Here is a 16,213-nt window from a genome sequence, read left to right as displayed (position 1 = left end):
TCTGGTAAAACGACTACTCTAGTACGTTCACATGCCCGTACGTTCATCCAGATGCAGATTCCCATGACACATGTGACCCTGAGGATGCCCTGGTGTAATAGATTTTATTATTACATAATCGGCCTTCGATTTCAGGTCAGGGCGCGGTCGCATTCATCGTACGATGATCGCACGAACGCAAACTTAGGAAATACGTCCCGCATATGTGTACGCTGTCTTGTTGTTGAAAAGGCAAAATCAGATCCTTGTCGATCGGCGTTTGGTTCTGTCACGGCCACCTTGACGACCTACGTATGTATGTGACCGCGAATTTAGATGCATTAAAGCAGTAATTTTCAGTAGAGGTCAGTGCCACTGCCACACTACCACCACGGTACCACCACGGGAACTTTTCTGGGCAACTTCTGTATTGCGACATCACTTATGTCATATGTAATTGTTAACAAATACATACTCCTGTCCTCCTGACTCAGTGCCCCGAATTTCACATCCATATCCATTGGCTTGATACAGGTGTCAGACATTCTTAATAAACACTTTGGAGAAACAGATAGACTTTACATCGCTGATAACAAATTTGTATATTTTGGTGTTTTATACCATTTCTCGGAATTATTTCATAGAAGTAGCTTAGAGAAGCCGTTTAAAGAAGCACTTAAGTCAGGAAATTTTCAGGTAGATAATAATTTGAGGAAGCAAAAAATTATGTTCCCACTAGTGGCGCACGCAATAAAAATATCCAAACTCTCCAAACATCATCCAACAATCCCTGAATGCATCACAACTACATGTATGGCTGAATACCAGGTGCCTGGCAAAAGTTAGGTTATAAAGATAATTTACTGGGAGATGAGAAAAAAAATAATCGTGATGGACAGTCAGGATCAACCTAATACCAATGGTAACTTTTAAATGTTACCTAACATCATTATCTATTCATTGTCGACGTGACAAAAACACTTTGAAAGGCAGAGTTTATTGCAGTTCTTTATTCGTTTCACAAGTAACACATGGACCAAGTGATATCAAACTGAGGTGCTGACATGTAGCCATCCAAACCGTTCTAACATAGAACTATTAAAGAGGTATTTGTTAGAAAATTTAAAGGAGTGGCGATTTCACATATCATGCAATGTCATGTAGACGTGGTGAGGAAAGGTAGGTACATCCCCCTGTTGTAATGGCTTTCTCTACACAACAGATGTAACGTTAGATATAGGGTTCATGTACAGGAGTGAGATATGTTGAAATGAAATGATAAGCTACTCGCCCCCACTTCTTGAGAGACTGTGTTGAAGCGTTTTTAAGGCGAGCTAGCATATGTGTTGTTTTGAGGAATGTTGACGGGGGTTATATATGTTTGTGTTCTGCCAAGGTAGATCTGTCGTAGAAGTGATACGTTATTTCCATTCTCCGATTGGTTGAGCTGCTAATTGTCATGCTATCATTGGTTGAGCAGAGATGTCCTCTAACAGAAGTTGAAGCTAGGCGAATCGTCCAGGTAGATGTGCATGGTGGAGAGTCCACGCTGTACGTGCTGGTCGAAACACGCAGGGGTGTCCTCGAAGAACATCTGTAGTATAGGAGAAACGACATGTAATTAAAGAGAGGGTCAAACTAGTTTATTTTTATAGGTGATAAAAGGAAGAGGAAGTCTCGTGGTGGAAGTCGGAGGTGGGACGGGGGGCGATACCGACTGCCAGGCGACGTTGTGACATCACACATCACGTGGCATGGGCTTAGGTCATTTCAACTAGAGGGCCAGAGGACTGATCGAAAGCGTGTACGTGTTAGCAATTAAGCGCCACAGGTGGATTTTCAGTAAAATCGTGAGGAGGTGTTTTGTCAGTTTAGTGCTAGGAGTTCACTTAATGTTCACTCTCTAGCTGGCAGATGCTGCAGTTATGACATTATCATCATCATCATGTGTCATCCTCAACAGAGGTGTCGAAGATGAAGTTGTTCCAACACTGTCATTCATTGCTGAAAGAAGTTCGTTGCCCGCTAATTAGTCTTAGTTTCTAACAGTTTCTTGAGTGTCACAAATATGCAGTTATGGCGATAGACAAGAAGAAGTGCGGTATCATAAACCACTTACACTGAGTGCGTCTGCTGGTGGACTCTCGTAGCGGGGGCTGTTCAGGTTGGCGTTGATGTTCCAGCCGAAGCCGTTCAGCCTGCCGGAGTTGTACAGCAGGAAGACCGGGAAGAAGTCGTCACAGTTCATGTCGGCGGCGGTGTTGTACCAGTAGTGCTGGCCTACGGGTGGGAACGTTCGAACTTTGGTTGGGACATTTAGAACAAAATAACCTATTACGCTCTTTCTCTTTTGGTACGATCTAGAAATTTTGATCGTGCGACCCAACACACAACGGCAAGGCCCGCAAGGATTAGGTAAGTTGGGCCATTTTCACAAATATCCAGCGTACCCATGGTGTAGAAGCAGCCGCCCTTGGTCCAGAGGGTGGTGCCGATATCAGCCTCGTCCCGGGGGATGGGCATGTTGTCAGTCTCCGGGTTGTAGCCGGTCTGCAGGTACAGACCCCCACCGGTGCCCTCCAGGGTGAAGAGCGCGTCCGAACGGCCGGTGCAGATAGTTGCTGAAGAAGAAAGCTGTTAAAAACACTTCGGCGACGTTAGTCCTGTCAGTCAGTAGTTTACCATTTGTTACATAACTCATGTATGATGTTATATCCTCAACCTAAGTAACATATGTCACAAATACCACAATCGTATTCAAATTTCTGCTTAAGCATTATAAAGTTTCGTATTAGATATACAAATAAAGTCCTCATTTGCATACACCATACATTTGTGTACAATCTTATCAATCCCAAAACGCTTGGAATTGACAGCGCGGAAAACGACCAAAGCCTGCATTCTGTCTAGGAAGCATTCAAAATCAAGTTTAAAGCTGTCGTTAAGTGTGACTAACCTGGGTCGATGAAGTAGGCAGTGATAACCAACATGTCACCATCGTAGTTCCACATGTACGAGATTGGCGTAGCGGGAACACCGGCAGGGAGTTCGGTTATGCGGGCCTGGGGGACAGTTATATGACAAGAAATAATTTTCAAGGTTGAATATGGTAGATCTATACATATCAGGCCTGAATGATTTCAGATGACAATGTCGCAATGGTTCTGGATTATCCAGGGTTCTGGATTATCCAGAACCCTGTCTGAGCATGGTCCTGGATAAAACGCGGTTTGGGATAAAACACCACCATTTGTGACGTGAATATATACCAAAACAAGCCCTGTGTGGTGAGGTTTAGGCAGAGGTCGCTTTCTTTAGTGCTTTGTACTTTTAAACAATGTTGGAAAACGTTCAGTAGACTCACCCCCATCTGAATACCAGCGATGTAGCCGTTCTTGTCGAACAGCAGCATGACCGCGGGGTCATTGTCCTTGATGTAGCGGGACCCGCGGTAGTAATCACCTGTTTACAACAAAATTCGACAAAACATAAAACGTTGGTTGGGTTAACGTTAAAAAAAGATGAAAAATAATTGCACTTTTTCCTGCCGAATTTAAAAACATATGGCAATTGTAAAAAAAATAACAAAGTTGCCAACAATCTGCTATTTTCAGGTCATAAAATGTTTGGCGAATAGGCACCCACTCTCTCTCTCTCTGGTCAAACCGTTAATTGCCATGCTATCATTGGTCGAAATGCTAATTGTGATGGGCAGGCAGTCTATAAGGTTGACGTTGGACAAGGTATTAATGCTACTACTTACTCTATCTTTACATTTAACAACGTCGTACATACCGTCACAGGTGGCGCCACGGCTGAAGTCGACCCACCCCTCCGCAAGGGCGTCACTCTCCGTACGGGGGAGGGAGTCAAACACAGTCGAGCTGAACAGCTGGTTTAGACCCCACGTCACTGGCAAGGTAAAACCATTGTGTCATTTTCCACAGCATGAATAACATGGCCCTATTCAAATGGCTAAATCGCTGCGTGAACGTATAAGCGAGATAACTAATGTTATCGTAAAGTGAAGGGAGAGCAAGAGTCAAGATGGTCAAACGCCTGGTCAGCCGTACTGAAGTTACTCTTGGGTTAGTAGTCGATATTTCGTAAAGAATTCAGCTGTCTTGTGACAGAACAAGCTATCCCATATCCTTGTGGGCAGTTGGTTCTGACACAGCCTGATTGAGAACCCTACAATATAAGCGACCTATGACGAATGTGACTGCAACTTGAACTTATGGGTGTGACGTTACCATACTACCAACAGACTCGTATTTCTGATTGACACTCTCTAATATAGTATCTAAACTAAATGAAAGCATCGCACAACGTTAATAACGTTACCTTTGAGGTCATTCCACTCTGCGTCTGTAAGGTAAATAGGAGAATGCTGTAAGATATGTGCACACACGTACACTATTTATTCCTGAAGGAGGAAACATGGTCCTAAAATGTTCTTTTAAGAATATTTTAGGACCATGTTTTTATCTCTGGACCAGAATGAATCGCATATAGATGTGGCTTCCGTAAAAATAGAAAGGGAATTTGGGGAAAAGGAAACAATTTAAACCAACATTTACGACTTTGAGCAACATACACAGTGGGACTTTAAGCAAGAATGTCTATTTCTGCATTAAGAGTAATCTACGGTTTGAGACATTTGTGTTCCATACAACAATGCAGAAAAAGGTCCATATCGTACCCTCGCTAAAGAGCCATCCCTCCACACAAACAAGGCTGAGAAGCGCCAGGGCTACCACAGTCTTCATGATTATGTCGGCTTTCAGTCGTCAGCAGTCGGAGAGAAACTGTCTCAGTCGGTGGGCCAAGTGGGCGACAAAACGTCAATTTATAGACGTTTACAAACGTAAACAGGTTAAGTACGTACCAGGGGTGGTCCGGAAGGAAAGGCGCGCGGTTCGGTTGTGCGAAGTGGTAATTACGTCATATGCAAATTTTCTCAGCTGCATATTTCTCACCGAAATAGGCAAGGTATCTGGCGTTTCCATCTGCTTTGTCAGGTTGATCAAGATGTTACGAAACGTATCCTTTTACTTGGTTTACACACCTCCGCCAAAACGCAGACATGTAAAATAGAAACATAAAAATGCAAATATATAGCAGGAATGCAGCCACTCTCTCATTGGTCGAACCACTAATTGCCATTCTATCATTGGCTGCAATGCTAATTGACCGTCAGGATAGGTTGATTCCTTCGTTTGCGTGAAGCACACACAACCGGTTCAAACCACAGGGCAAACCTAATATAAACTGTACGGTCGATTTTTTCACGGCCACCATTTTGTTCTAACTTGTTGGAGAGCGTCGCCACCACACTGACACTGACAGAGTCATGAAGACAGTAGTAGTTTTGGCGCTTTTGAGTCTTGTATCAGTGGAGGGGTGGCTGTTTAACGAGGGTAAGCTTTCACCTACGGTTACCAAACTTATATCTGAAATCCCTTGATATTGTTGGTAATGATCATGATTGTGTAATTTCATAGTGTTGGTATGGCTGTCCAATTAGGTAAATATAGGCTAGCGAGTGTGAAGGTTTACCCCATTTGGCAAGGCGGAACAAGTGCAAGCAGAAACGGGGTACCCGAAGACACATGTTGTACTGAGATATAATGAGCAAATGCAGTATTTCATTGAAGATGTCGACGTCTACATTAAGCTTGTTCAACGTATCTTGTCAGATGTCAATACAAATCCATATTATAACGTTGACCTTTCAGATATGCACTTTTATTTTTCTCTACAGATGCGGAGTGGAACGATTTAAAAGGTACCACATAGTTTCTATCTTAATTTGATGAATGTCTTCTGGGAAAATGTGGTAGCAAATCCGAGGTTTGCTGACAGTAAATCGCTGTAATCGTCGGTAGTCGAAGTTACGGATGTTTTAACGTGGTACATGCATGTTTTTTCATCTTCAAAAAATGAAATTCTTTAATTTGTACAGGATGATAAGAAGATTAGACATTACATAATATAGAACATTACATATAACAGAATAAATCAGCTGGATAAATTCATAGTCAGACGTTACACATAGCAGCCACTATCTTTCATAATTCTCAGTCCGACTCTTCATGGAATTTATTAAGTTATTTCAATTGTTCAAATGTAATTTGCTATAGGCTTTGCGCTTTCTCTGGCCTAGAAATTTCCTCCAAATTATCAGGAGACAAAAGAAAGAAACAAAACGTTGTTCGCACAACGAGACTAGTTCTGAATTCCATGTTTTTGCCAGTGACGTGGGGTCTGAACCAGTTGTTCAGCTCGACTGTGTTTGACTCCCTCCCCCGTACGGAGAGCGACGCCCTGGCCGAGGGGTGGTACGACTTCAGCCGCGGCGCCAAGTGCGAAGGTAAATATGGCATGAATACGTTTGCAGATAGAGTACGTAGCATTTAATGCCTCATTACCCATCGTTCATTGGTTGAAGTGCTAATTAGATTGTCATGGAGTTTACATTGGGGGAATAAATGAGAGTAATGCAAGCTTATACTCCCAGACAGATCCAGTCTCCAAAGCAATTTCAGGGCGACAAAAATGAAAATAGATTGTGACTAAGGCAATCTGTATGATATTGACACATGCCCCACATTAGCACATTTGCATCAGTATTCCATACTTTAGACATTGAAACAGCGAAGAAAAACCCTGAGGTGACTGCTAATAATAATTTTCTGTCACAACTTTTCGGCGTGAGTGTCGGATATACTTTGGGATAGTGCTTTTTCAAGGTGGAGAATAGGTACGAGTGTGATCAAAGAATTATGTACATACAATAAGTGAATGATTTTTCTTGGGTGGTCTAACTTTAATCAAAGTGGATTTACTTTGCAGATAGCTTCTATCGCGGGAACCGGTACATCCGGGATGTTGACCCCGCGGTCATGCTGCTGTTCGACAAGAACGGCTACATCGCCGGTATTCAGATGGGGGTGAGTCTGCTGAACATTTGCGATAAACGTTTATTCGCTTCCTCGAAAGACTTTTGATGTCAGCTTTTGAACGAATGGGCCATTTTTTCACAGGTGTGCAGGCAAGGGCCTCACTCACTCACTCACTCACTCGCTCGCTCACTCACTCACTCACTCACTCACTCACTCACTCACTCACTCACTCACTCACTCACTCACTCACTCACTCACTCACTCACTCACTCACTCACTCACTCACCCACCCACCCACCCGCTCACTCACTCACTCACTCTAATAGGTAATTAGCTACAAAGTAATTACGTTACCTGATAGGGCACTATTTGTACTTTCATTCATTATGTTTACCATAGGGACCACTAATGTCAGAAGCTTGAACCTGTAGTCAGACGCTTGAACCCTTAGCTACTCAGTCCTTTTTCTGTACCTTATATTCCTGTATGTATGTCATATGGGCCAAGTGGCTGAAATAAAGTTTAAATAAAAATAAATGAACCCAAACACTGTCGTAGATTTTCATTCATCATTATATTGAGAGGGCTATCAAACATATCCGGGACAGTGTGTCATGTTGTCCCCGTTCCCCATACAGGTACGTAAAGCCGACCTCCCTGCCCACCTCCCGTCTGACAACATGAAGCACATGTGGAACGACGACATTGACATGTACGTCATCACGGCCTACTTCGTAAACCCAGGTTAGGAACACATCCATCATACATGTATATCTGTAAACACAGACCTCTAGCTTCTCACGCAGTAACGTTTGTACTGAAGAACGGCCTTGTGCGTATGCGTACGTACGTGTAGGTGGCATGCGTCGGAGAAAATGCATTTGTGACGCACAACCAAACGCCACAACTTACATGGCTATAACGTTATGCTTTTATATATATGTACACTGTAGCCCGGGTTTCGCGAGCGCTGCTATCCTTATTTTGACGCTATTTTGTCCGGCATTCGGCGAAACATTAAGTTGTTAAAGGAATGGGTATTAGTATATAGTGATACCCTGTTAGTTTTGTGCAGATTGCGGCATTTTTGTGTTTGTTTCACCAACTTTAGCCACTATCTGCACCGGCCGCTCGGAGGCGCTGTTCACTCTGGCGGGCACCGGCGATGGCCTGCACATCCAGAACGGCCCCAACCCGGAGACTGATTTCGAGCTTATCCCCAGGGATGAGGCTGACATAGGCGCGACTCTGTGGACCCAGGGAGAGTGCTTCTACACCATGGGTACGCGTGGAAGCATGTCATGACGATATGATGATAAAAAAACATACATAATAGCTTTCAACACATGTACAAGCTTTTCATGTTCAAATCGAAAGTAAGGCACGATTATTCACATTGGCAATAGGGTCTAGGAGCAGCAAAACACCAAAAATAACGGAACGGAGACCTTGCTAATGTTGGAGTCACAATCTATGATTATCTTACGTTTTGTGCGTTGTGTTGTTTTTTATATCATACTTTTCATTCCCGCACACTGCCCGACGGGGCTCCGGTTTTAAAATGTGACCCTAGCATCCTCATATCCGTAACAATATTCCCTTTCAACAGGCCAACACTATTGGTACAACGTCACAAAGGACATGTCCTGTGATGACTTTTACCCGGTCTTCCTGCTGTACAACTCCGGCAGGCTGAACGGCTTCGGCTGGAACATCAACGTCTACCTGGACAGCCCCCGCTACGAACACCCAACAACCGACGTACTTGATGTCAGTGTTTCTTTTGTCGTCTTATCGAATAGGAATCCAAGTTCCTATGCCAATTATTTATCCACAATTCAGAGATGATTTTTTCTGTGCAGAATTTCAACTGCAACTGGATAAATTCTCTGATCTTAAGAGAATTTATCCAGTTGCTTGGTTTATTGTGTATTGTTCTACCTAGATGGCCTTTCCTTCATCAACACTTTTTCTGTGCTTTCTGTCATGAATATCAAGTCACAGCATTTATTCTACGTCTACACTGCCCACTGCACTAAATAATGGATACTTGAAGCTCCAGCGTCATTTTACGGTAGTTTGACGGGCGCCTGTTGTAGTGTACATCTAAAGCAGAAATGTGCGTATTTTTCTACAGATGTTCTTCAAGGTTATTCCGGACTGTTTCTATGATAACACCGACCCCAGGGGAGCCACCACCCAGCATATCTACCTGGACAGCGCACCTAGCTTCAACTTCTGCTAGAAACAATGCCTTCCTTTGGCCCTGAGGTACTACGAGGACACCACAGACAGAGCTGTCTTTTCCACCCTTTGGACTGGATCGCTCTTTCCACCAACCCCAACACAACTACAGTCTTGACTGCAGACAACAGTCGTACAGGAATCTGGTTACTTCTCCTACCAGACGAAGCGCAGTTTAACCTAGACCAACGCTGAAGAAAACAGAAAACCCCACTACATACAACTAGAGTCTGCATCCATTTCACTCGCATTTTCAGCTGTGAAATGGGAAAGTCTCATGGTCACAAAGTCATGTGCCTCGCCACAACTGATCATTGATGGTGTAAGCTCAATTCACACAATAAATGATTACTGTACAGAAAAAAATATTGATTCCTAACTGCTTCTCACTCATATTATTGATGCAGTGTATTACATTAATTTAGTGAGTAAAACACTTTTTATGTATAGTCATTATTAAGTATAATCACTTCTAGATCTGTCTACAAAAGTTAAGTTTCTGGTGCTGTTGTTTCTGCTTGTGTGTGACAAACTACACATAGAAGATATTATCTTCTATGTGTATTTAATCTGTATATCTGTGAATCCTGATATATCATATCTGACAAAACACACTGGTATCACCTGTCCTGTTCACAGAAGTCTGCCTTTATTTACACAAGAAACATGGTACAAACACTACAGTAAGTAACATTACTAAAACAGTAAATAACACTGGCTTGACTGTAAAAAAACACAACTCCAACTTCACTAGTATGATAGCAGCCATTAACTTTTCACTTAGAGCAACTTCTAACAATGTCAAATGCAAGTAACTCCTACAAAAGACTCTTCTGTGTGGTTGAGGATAGAATGTTATGGTTTTACAAGTAAAACTTTGTGATACACAAAGTTATGAAGAAACCAAACATTACAACACTCTTGCAACGGAGTGTGAACATTACATAAATGATATATAATATTATGGCAAAACTCACATTCAACTCATTAACTGATGCTTCACGAATTTCACTGTGCAAGTGTTTTGTGCATCAAATGGTAGACCACATCATACCTCCCTGTACAAGCCCAGATGTGAACGTTTTTCACTTCACTCATTTGCACTCTGTGAGAAAAGTGCACATTTCACTGGTGAAAAAGGGATGAATTAAAAACTCTGCTGTGCAACCCTCTGATTTTTTTGTAGTACTCAACTGTATAACTATTAATTCTGCTCTCCTGTTGTAGTGAAACCTATGGCACGGAGTGTTTTAATTTCAACTTCTGCTCTACTTTCTGAGGCTATCAATTACATGACTTGTTTTTCATTTAACAAAAAGGGGAAAACCAGGTGCAAAAGTTGTACTTCTAGTACCCAGTCATGTAGCTGCTAGCCTGGTATCCTATTTTACTTGCCAAGTTTCTTTCGTCTTCTGTGAAAATATTAGGGCGAAAGAGACTTTGCAGCTAAAAAACAATGTAGGTTTGGATACCAGGCTAGAACCTGCCTCATACATAAGTGTGATGATCCAGATGTAAGGGCCTGGTCACAAGTACTCATTGCACGATCATTGTACGATCAAAAAATTCTCAGGATAGTCGTAAAAAATCCAGCTGTCTTGTTACCCAAAATGCTGTCTTAGATCCTTGTGATCAGTTGGTTCTGTCACAGCCTGCTTTAAAATTCTACATCAAAATCAAACAACCTGCCACAAATGTGGCCGTGCTACTCGATATGCAAATCTGATGACGGAACACGGGCTATGTACAGTGGGGAAAAAACAACAGGGAACAAGGATTTTAATTCATACTACCAATGAGTCTCGGATACACGTATAACAACAACAGCCTAAATCTGGTTGCTGAACACATTGTTACAACTAGACAACACCTCTTGGACAGAAACATCCTGTCTGCAGCATTTTGTATACTTAATACTCTGACTACAGCTCCAAACTCCTGGGCTGGTAGATTTCTTTTGCTCATGTTATACAAACATGACTGTGGAATGATACTCCGTGGAGTCCTTCACAAGTCTCCCATTGCTTATTAAAAAGTTCTTGTCTTCAGGATTATGGTACATGAATTACAACAAGGTAAAGTTGTACCAATCGTTGAATGGTCGGACATTGTCATGAATGTATTGAGCAGTAAGTTGGCACTTTGGACTTGATCATGGAAAGGCACTCCTGAAAATACAAGAAAAACAGAATGTCACGTAGTGTTTGAGATTTTGTTTTGAAGAAAACAACAGGAAACAGATCCAGAATTTTAATAACATGTCTGAGGATTATCAGGTATAATAGATGGGAGAATGGTTGCCATGGCAACAAACCTTTCCTCCGTTCTGCTCCAGGTGCTGCAGGGTTTTAGTGACATCATCACGGTACTTCTTCTCCATCATCCTCTTGGACAACTGGGAGAAATATGGAGACATCAATCATCAAATTTCACATCTTACGATAAGAATGTTTTCAACACAACAGGGCTTGAAAAGCTGGATGTACACATGTATACATGCAATTTTGTGCATGAGAAATTGGATCTGTGCACTTACTTTTTACTTTGGATGCACCAGTGCACCCTCAAATTGACATTTATGTAGGGTTATGTATGTTGGTACTACTACACACTACCAACCATACAGAATATGCTTAACATTCAAGTGTCAGTAAAAATGATAAAACATAGCTTTCATATGTTGTTTAAATTGTTGACATTAGCTATAGAATTTCAGCTTTAAGCTCTGAAGAGTAAAGTTGGTAATCTGGGATCGCTGAAAATCTACTTTATTGCATGTTGTATATTTTCTGTGTTTCTAAATCTTTAAGTTACGTGCACAAGTGTACCTATTCGCAACAAAAAATGTTGAGCCTTGCATGTAACTAAATGACCATGCAAATCATTGTACACATGTTGTGGGCAGCGCTTACATAGGACAGGAGTGACTTGAGGTGTTGGTTGAGGGCGGGGCCCACCGTGGTGCTCAGGCAGGTCAACCCCGCCAGCCCTCGTTCAAACACCTCCTCCTCTGGAGAGGCCTACAGCAAAAACACATACAACAGACATGTTGTATCATCAGTAATAATAGGGCCCAGAGAAAACAATGTTCTGTCTCATGTTTCAGTCCTAAAAAAATTAGGGTCGGTAGGTACATTATCGGCTTTGTAGGGATTTTTGGTTTTTCTTTTTACTTAGACTTTGGCGATCTCTAGTGATTATACCAATGAGCTCCTTGCTTATACAACACAATGCAGTTTAACAAAGTAAAACTTGCATGAGGACACTTAGGGACTGTACGATATTTACCGGGGGGGGAGGGCCGGTCGTCTGAGGGGGGAGGGCCTAGGATAAAAATTTTGAGCCGGGGGGAGGGCCTAGGAAAAATATTTTAATTTGGGGGAGGGCCTAGGTAAAATTTTTTTTCAAGATCCCTTTAACTCTACAGCGTTTTTATACACTTTCAAAACATGATTAACGTCTGTCACATACATTTTGTAGCGATTTGCCCGTCATTGAAATCGGCAGAATTTTACGTTCCAATAATATCCATCCCTATTATTATAATGTATTCACCCAAATCTCCCACAGTCCTCTTCAAAATCTTGCATTTTCGCCAGAATCGGCGAAACTGGACTACACAGCCAAATTACATGGATTAAAGTCGTGTCAATCGCGGCTATGGAAACGATACCGATCAAAAATGTAGGGAAGGCTTGTCGGAAGATTTTGAAAATTAATTTTCGCCGTTCAACGCACCCTTCCAAGTGGTGTGCGTGCGTCGGCAAAGGTGACCCGCTGGTCCCGCCTCGCAAATAATTATTCGCTCAAACTTCTCGGCGTGGATGTCGGATGTCGACGGATTAATTTGGTATTTTTTTAAACCAAGGACTATTTGAACATTTATATCTATGTCCCTCCGAAGTTATTTGAAAACAACACGTAACTTGGCAATATTGTTTCCCTGTTTGTAATAAAATTGACGCGGAAGAAGTTCGTGGACGAAAGGTAGGCTAGATTTATTTCGATTACACTGACTGACCGTAACGTTACTGACTTTAATAGCTCGATGTACCAGCGAAATTTATGCTGCCAAATTTGCCCCTCAACATGCAAAACATGGGTTGAAATTCAAAATTTTTCCGGGGGGGACATGCCCCCCCCCCGCCCAAAAAGTCGGGCCTACTCGGGCTCTAGTGGCGCCTGGGCGCGATCGCTCGCGCCTTCGGCGCTTCAGGCGGGGAAAATTTTCAATCAAAATCTCGTCCTCCCCATACGAAATTTCACTCTCTATGATTCACGCCGGGGGGAGGGCCTAGGAAAAATTTTTTGAGCCGGGGGGAGGGCCTAGGAAAAAATGTTTTGACCTGGGGGGAGGGCCTAGGAAAAAATTTTTTACGCTACCCCCGGACGACCGGCCCTCCCCCCCCGGTAAATATCGTACAGTCCCTTATATCTTCAATGTCAGTGTTAGAAACCGATTGTAAAACGTTTCATCACTCAGGTGTCAGATCATCATGGAGCTAGAAAAGGTCAATCAGCTCAAAAAATTTGTCCTTTGCTGGGGTCCACAAAAAAAGGGTAGGGTTGTCAGTTTTTTTCTAGGGCCAATCGGAAAACAGGAAACACAACATTCTGCAATTGACAAAAAAACGGGTGCTGGCTAGAGCCTTGCTTCTCGACAAAGATAAATATAAATAGCAGTGAGAAGTTGTTTGAACAGTAAGAAGCTATACCAGAGCCAGCCTGACAGCAGCTGCCACACGAGGCAGGACAGGAACAGCCTTGTCCCCTGCATGGTCCACCTCCAGCAGCTGCTGGAAACCCATCATGGCCACAAACGTGTACGGGTGTTTGGTCTCCCGCAAACCCTGCAACAACAACAAAAAAACTCTGGTTACTTTATTTCCCTGTATATATCAAAATGATTGTGATTTTATAAAATGACTTACATAAAAAAATACATATTACTCTTCTTTCTGATCATGATGCAGGTAAGTATGCAAGAACTGACATTTTCTTAAGAAACACCTGTTTCATAACATATTCTTATAAGTACATTAATAAATGACATCCAAGTAGAACATTACCTTGCATAATAAAAAGAAATCAAGCATATTTCTAGGTACATCAAGGTAAAAGTTAACATAATTTAATTCTAAAACATCACAACAAGTTAAAAGGGTACTAAAAAATCTAGTTCTGTGGAATATTTCTGAAATCTATTCAGGTATCAGAATTAGTCCTTTATCTGCAAGCTTGTCAACAATCAGTAATGACTATAAAAACAGCGGCTTATCGGTAACCCCACTTACCTCTGCTAATGTAACAAGTAAGGGGTCAAAGGGCAGGACTTCTGGGGGCGTGTCCCATTGCAGCTTGTGCTTCACTGACCCATGCATTAATCTGTATAAAAACAAACAAACTTAGAAATGTCCATTTAAGAAATCAATGAAATGAAATGTATCAGCAAATCAATTGTATTTAATTGAATTTAATTCACTATACTGAATGGTATCAAAACAATGTGCATCATTGTGGTTTATGGTTTTATGAACATTAATATTCTCTGTCACTACATAACATCACAATATGGTCCACAGAACGGTGACCTATACATGCATGCCCTACCTGCATGGTATACCACCATTGGTGTACATGGCAGAAAATGCTGTTTCATGCTTTGCTGTGCCATTGAACTGGAAAACAGAAAAAAAGAAGAAATAAGATATTCTAGATCTTTGGCAGTAATTTGCACATTTGTGACTCTATTACAACTACTGAGTAGATTGTATGAATCGAATGATGTTCTTTAATATTGGGACTATGACAGAGACTTTAATACAAATGTAGAGTTAGGAGGTCGTTCATGAAACCCTTGGCTTCTGGCTTTTTGATATTTCACAAGGTTCATCCCATTTCCTGTGTCTTACCTTTTGTCCTCCTATCATTCTGCCTGCCAATCTTCCTACCCATGTGCTGTCAACCTACTCTCTCTTATTAACAAACATCCAAAACATTGATATATACTTCCAAAAAACACAGTAATTCCACATACTCGTGGACAGCAAAGTGCAACAGCAGTTTCACAGTTTTTTAGGAACACGTGATGTAACGTTATGACAACAATTATTATATTATAACAGTTTTTCCAGAAATTTACATTATGCAGTGCCAATTGGAAGCTTTCCATATGCGCTTGTGTTATGTTGATGACAGAGAGCAGACAAAATCAGGGCAGATCAGGGGATTGTGAAGTACTAGTAGATTGAATTTCTGAGAAGAAAGTTGACTCTCCCTTCAAACACACTATTAAACTTATTACACCCCCTCCCACCTCACACACAAACACACACCTGTCCTGATATGACCCTTACACTGTGAGAAGATGTCGTCCCTCCCAGGCCACCCACACTTCACACGGATCAGGTCATAATACAATTTTCACAGCCTAATTTCTAATCCACCGTGATGTGCACAGGGAATACTTCACTCGTTGCTATGGTAACGGAATCGATCTGCTTCGCTCTATTAAGCCTGTGGTATCCTTTTCCTAAGCTTACCGGATTGACAGTTTTGGGGTTGAGTCTGTCGGAAGGTTTTCCCTGGGATCTGCCTTTCCCGGCGGATCCTGCAGACCTCGGCTTCGGCTTGACGGGCCCTCCGAAGGAAGAGGTCATGTTGTGGCCGCGGCGGCAGCTTTGTAAATCACTGCCAGCTAGCTCTCACGACTGTCCCTGCAGCCGCGGTGGTCCTTCACCAAAACAACGTCAGGATACGGGTTGTAGCGACTGGGAAGGTTGATGGCATCTACCTAACGAGCACTTTCCGGTCTCGAGACATCTATGAGTCGGTCTACATCGACGGACGGCCAGTCATTTTCCCGAAACAGCCACCGGAGGTCATCTGACAGGACCAAACGAACAGGTTGCCAACCGTGTCCGCCATTTTGAAGCTATTGCAGTTCATACTTTTATCGCCAGATGGCACCGTTGGACCGTGCGCTCCATAGAGTACCGTTCATTGCCTCCTTCACCGAGATATAACAGGATAGGTAACGTTACATCAGACACATAGGGGTCTCCGTTTTTTTCAAAACCGGCTAT

The 16,213-nt window shown here is 42.3% G+C and overlaps 3 protein-coding genes across 3 annotated transcripts; 1 reads left to right on the top strand and 2 right to left on the bottom strand.

The window, feature by feature from the left end:
• Positions 1 to 974: 974 nt before the first annotated feature.
• Positions 975 to 4,841, bottom strand: LOC109486777. The gene is made up of 8 exons (XM_019790667.1): positions 4,682 to 4,841; positions 4,324 to 4,347; positions 3,775 to 3,891; positions 3,344 to 3,441; positions 2,936 to 3,041; positions 2,430 to 2,600; positions 2,099 to 2,259; positions 975 to 1,573 (listed from the first exon to the last, which is right to left on the bottom strand). Exons 1-8 carry the CDS (start codon positions 4,746 to 4,748, stop codon positions 1,469 to 1,471), a joined length of 849 nt encoding a protein of 282 aa, XP_019646226.1. The 5' UTR covers positions 4,749 to 4,841; the 3' UTR covers positions 975 to 1,468.
• Positions 4,842 to 4,997: 156 nt separating this feature from the next.
• LOC109486776 lies at positions 4,998 to 10,676 on the top strand. The gene is made up of 8 exons (XM_019790666.1): positions 4,998 to 5,399; positions 5,744 to 5,767; positions 6,236 to 6,352; positions 6,835 to 6,932; positions 7,523 to 7,628; positions 7,996 to 8,166; positions 8,494 to 8,654; positions 9,022 to 10,676. The coding sequence occupies exons 1-8, from the start codon at positions 5,333 to 5,335 to the stop codon at positions 9,127 to 9,129; spliced, it is 852 nt and encodes a 283-aa protein (XP_019646225.1). The 5' UTR covers positions 4,998 to 5,332; the 3' UTR covers positions 9,130 to 10,676.
• On the bottom strand, positions 9,756 to 16,086 carry LOC109486779 (PACRG-like protein). The gene is made up of 7 exons (XM_019790669.1): positions 15,671 to 16,086; positions 14,739 to 14,806; positions 14,423 to 14,513; positions 13,844 to 13,978; positions 12,041 to 12,148; positions 11,443 to 11,523; positions 9,756 to 11,296 (listed from the first exon to the last, which is right to left on the bottom strand). The coding sequence occupies exons 1-7, from the start codon at positions 15,785 to 15,787 to the stop codon at positions 11,240 to 11,242; spliced, it is 657 nt and encodes a 218-aa protein (XP_019646228.1). The 5' UTR covers positions 15,788 to 16,086; the 3' UTR covers positions 9,756 to 11,239.
• Positions 16,087 to 16,213: the final 127 nt, after the last annotated feature.

The sequence above is a fragment of the Branchiostoma belcheri genome, unplaced genomic scaffold (genome assembly GCF_001625305.1).
Source record: "Branchiostoma belcheri isolate BF01 breed outbred unplaced genomic scaffold, Haploidv18h27 scaffold83, whole genome shotgun sequence".
NCBI classification, from domain to species: domain Eukaryota; kingdom Metazoa; phylum Chordata; class Leptocardii; order Amphioxiformes; family Branchiostomatidae; genus Branchiostoma; species Branchiostoma belcheri.
The sequence above is the reverse complement of the archived record's forward strand: the minus strand, read 5'-3'. Positions and strand labels throughout refer to the sequence as shown.

Excerpts from the sequence above, each read along its gene's own strand:
- LOC109486777 (XM_019790667.1), bottom strand. The coding sequence starts at position 4,748 with ATGAAGACTGTGGTAGCCCTGGCGCTTCTCAGCCTTGTTTGTGTGGAG. Across the intron at positions 3,892-4,323 it reads AGAGTGGAATGACCTCAAAG|TGACGTGGGGTCTAAACCAG; the intron begins GTAACGTTATTA and ends TTACCTTGCCAG. Across the intron at positions 1,574-2,098 it reads CACCAGCAGACGCACTCAGT|ATGTTCTTCGAGGACACCCC; the intron begins GTAAGTGGTTTA and ends CCTATACTACAG.
- LOC109486776 (XM_019790666.1), top strand. The coding sequence starts at position 5,333 with ATGAAGACAGTAGTAGTTTTGGCGCTTTTGAGTCTTGTATCAGTGGAG. Across the intron at positions 6,933-7,522 it reads TCGCCGGTATTCAGATGGGG|GTACGTAAAGCCGACCTCCC; the intron begins GTGAGTCTGCTG and ends TTCCCCATACAG. Across the intron at positions 8,167-8,493 it reads AGAGTGCTTCTACACCATGG|GCCAACACTATTGGTACAAC; the intron begins GTACGCGTGGAA and ends CCCTTTCAACAG.
- LOC109486779 (XM_019790669.1), bottom strand. The coding sequence starts at position 15,787 with ATGACCTCTTCCTTCGGAGGGCCCGTCAAGCCGAAGCCGAGGTCTGCA. Across the intron at positions 14,514-14,738 it reads AATGGTGGTATACCATGCAG|ATTAATGCATGGGTCAGTGA; the intron begins GTAGGGCATGCA and ends GTTTTTATACAG. Across the intron at positions 11,297-11,442 it reads TGGAGCAGAACGGAGGAAAG|GAGTGCCTTTCCATGATCAA; the intron begins GTTTGTTGCCAT and ends TTGTATTTTCAG.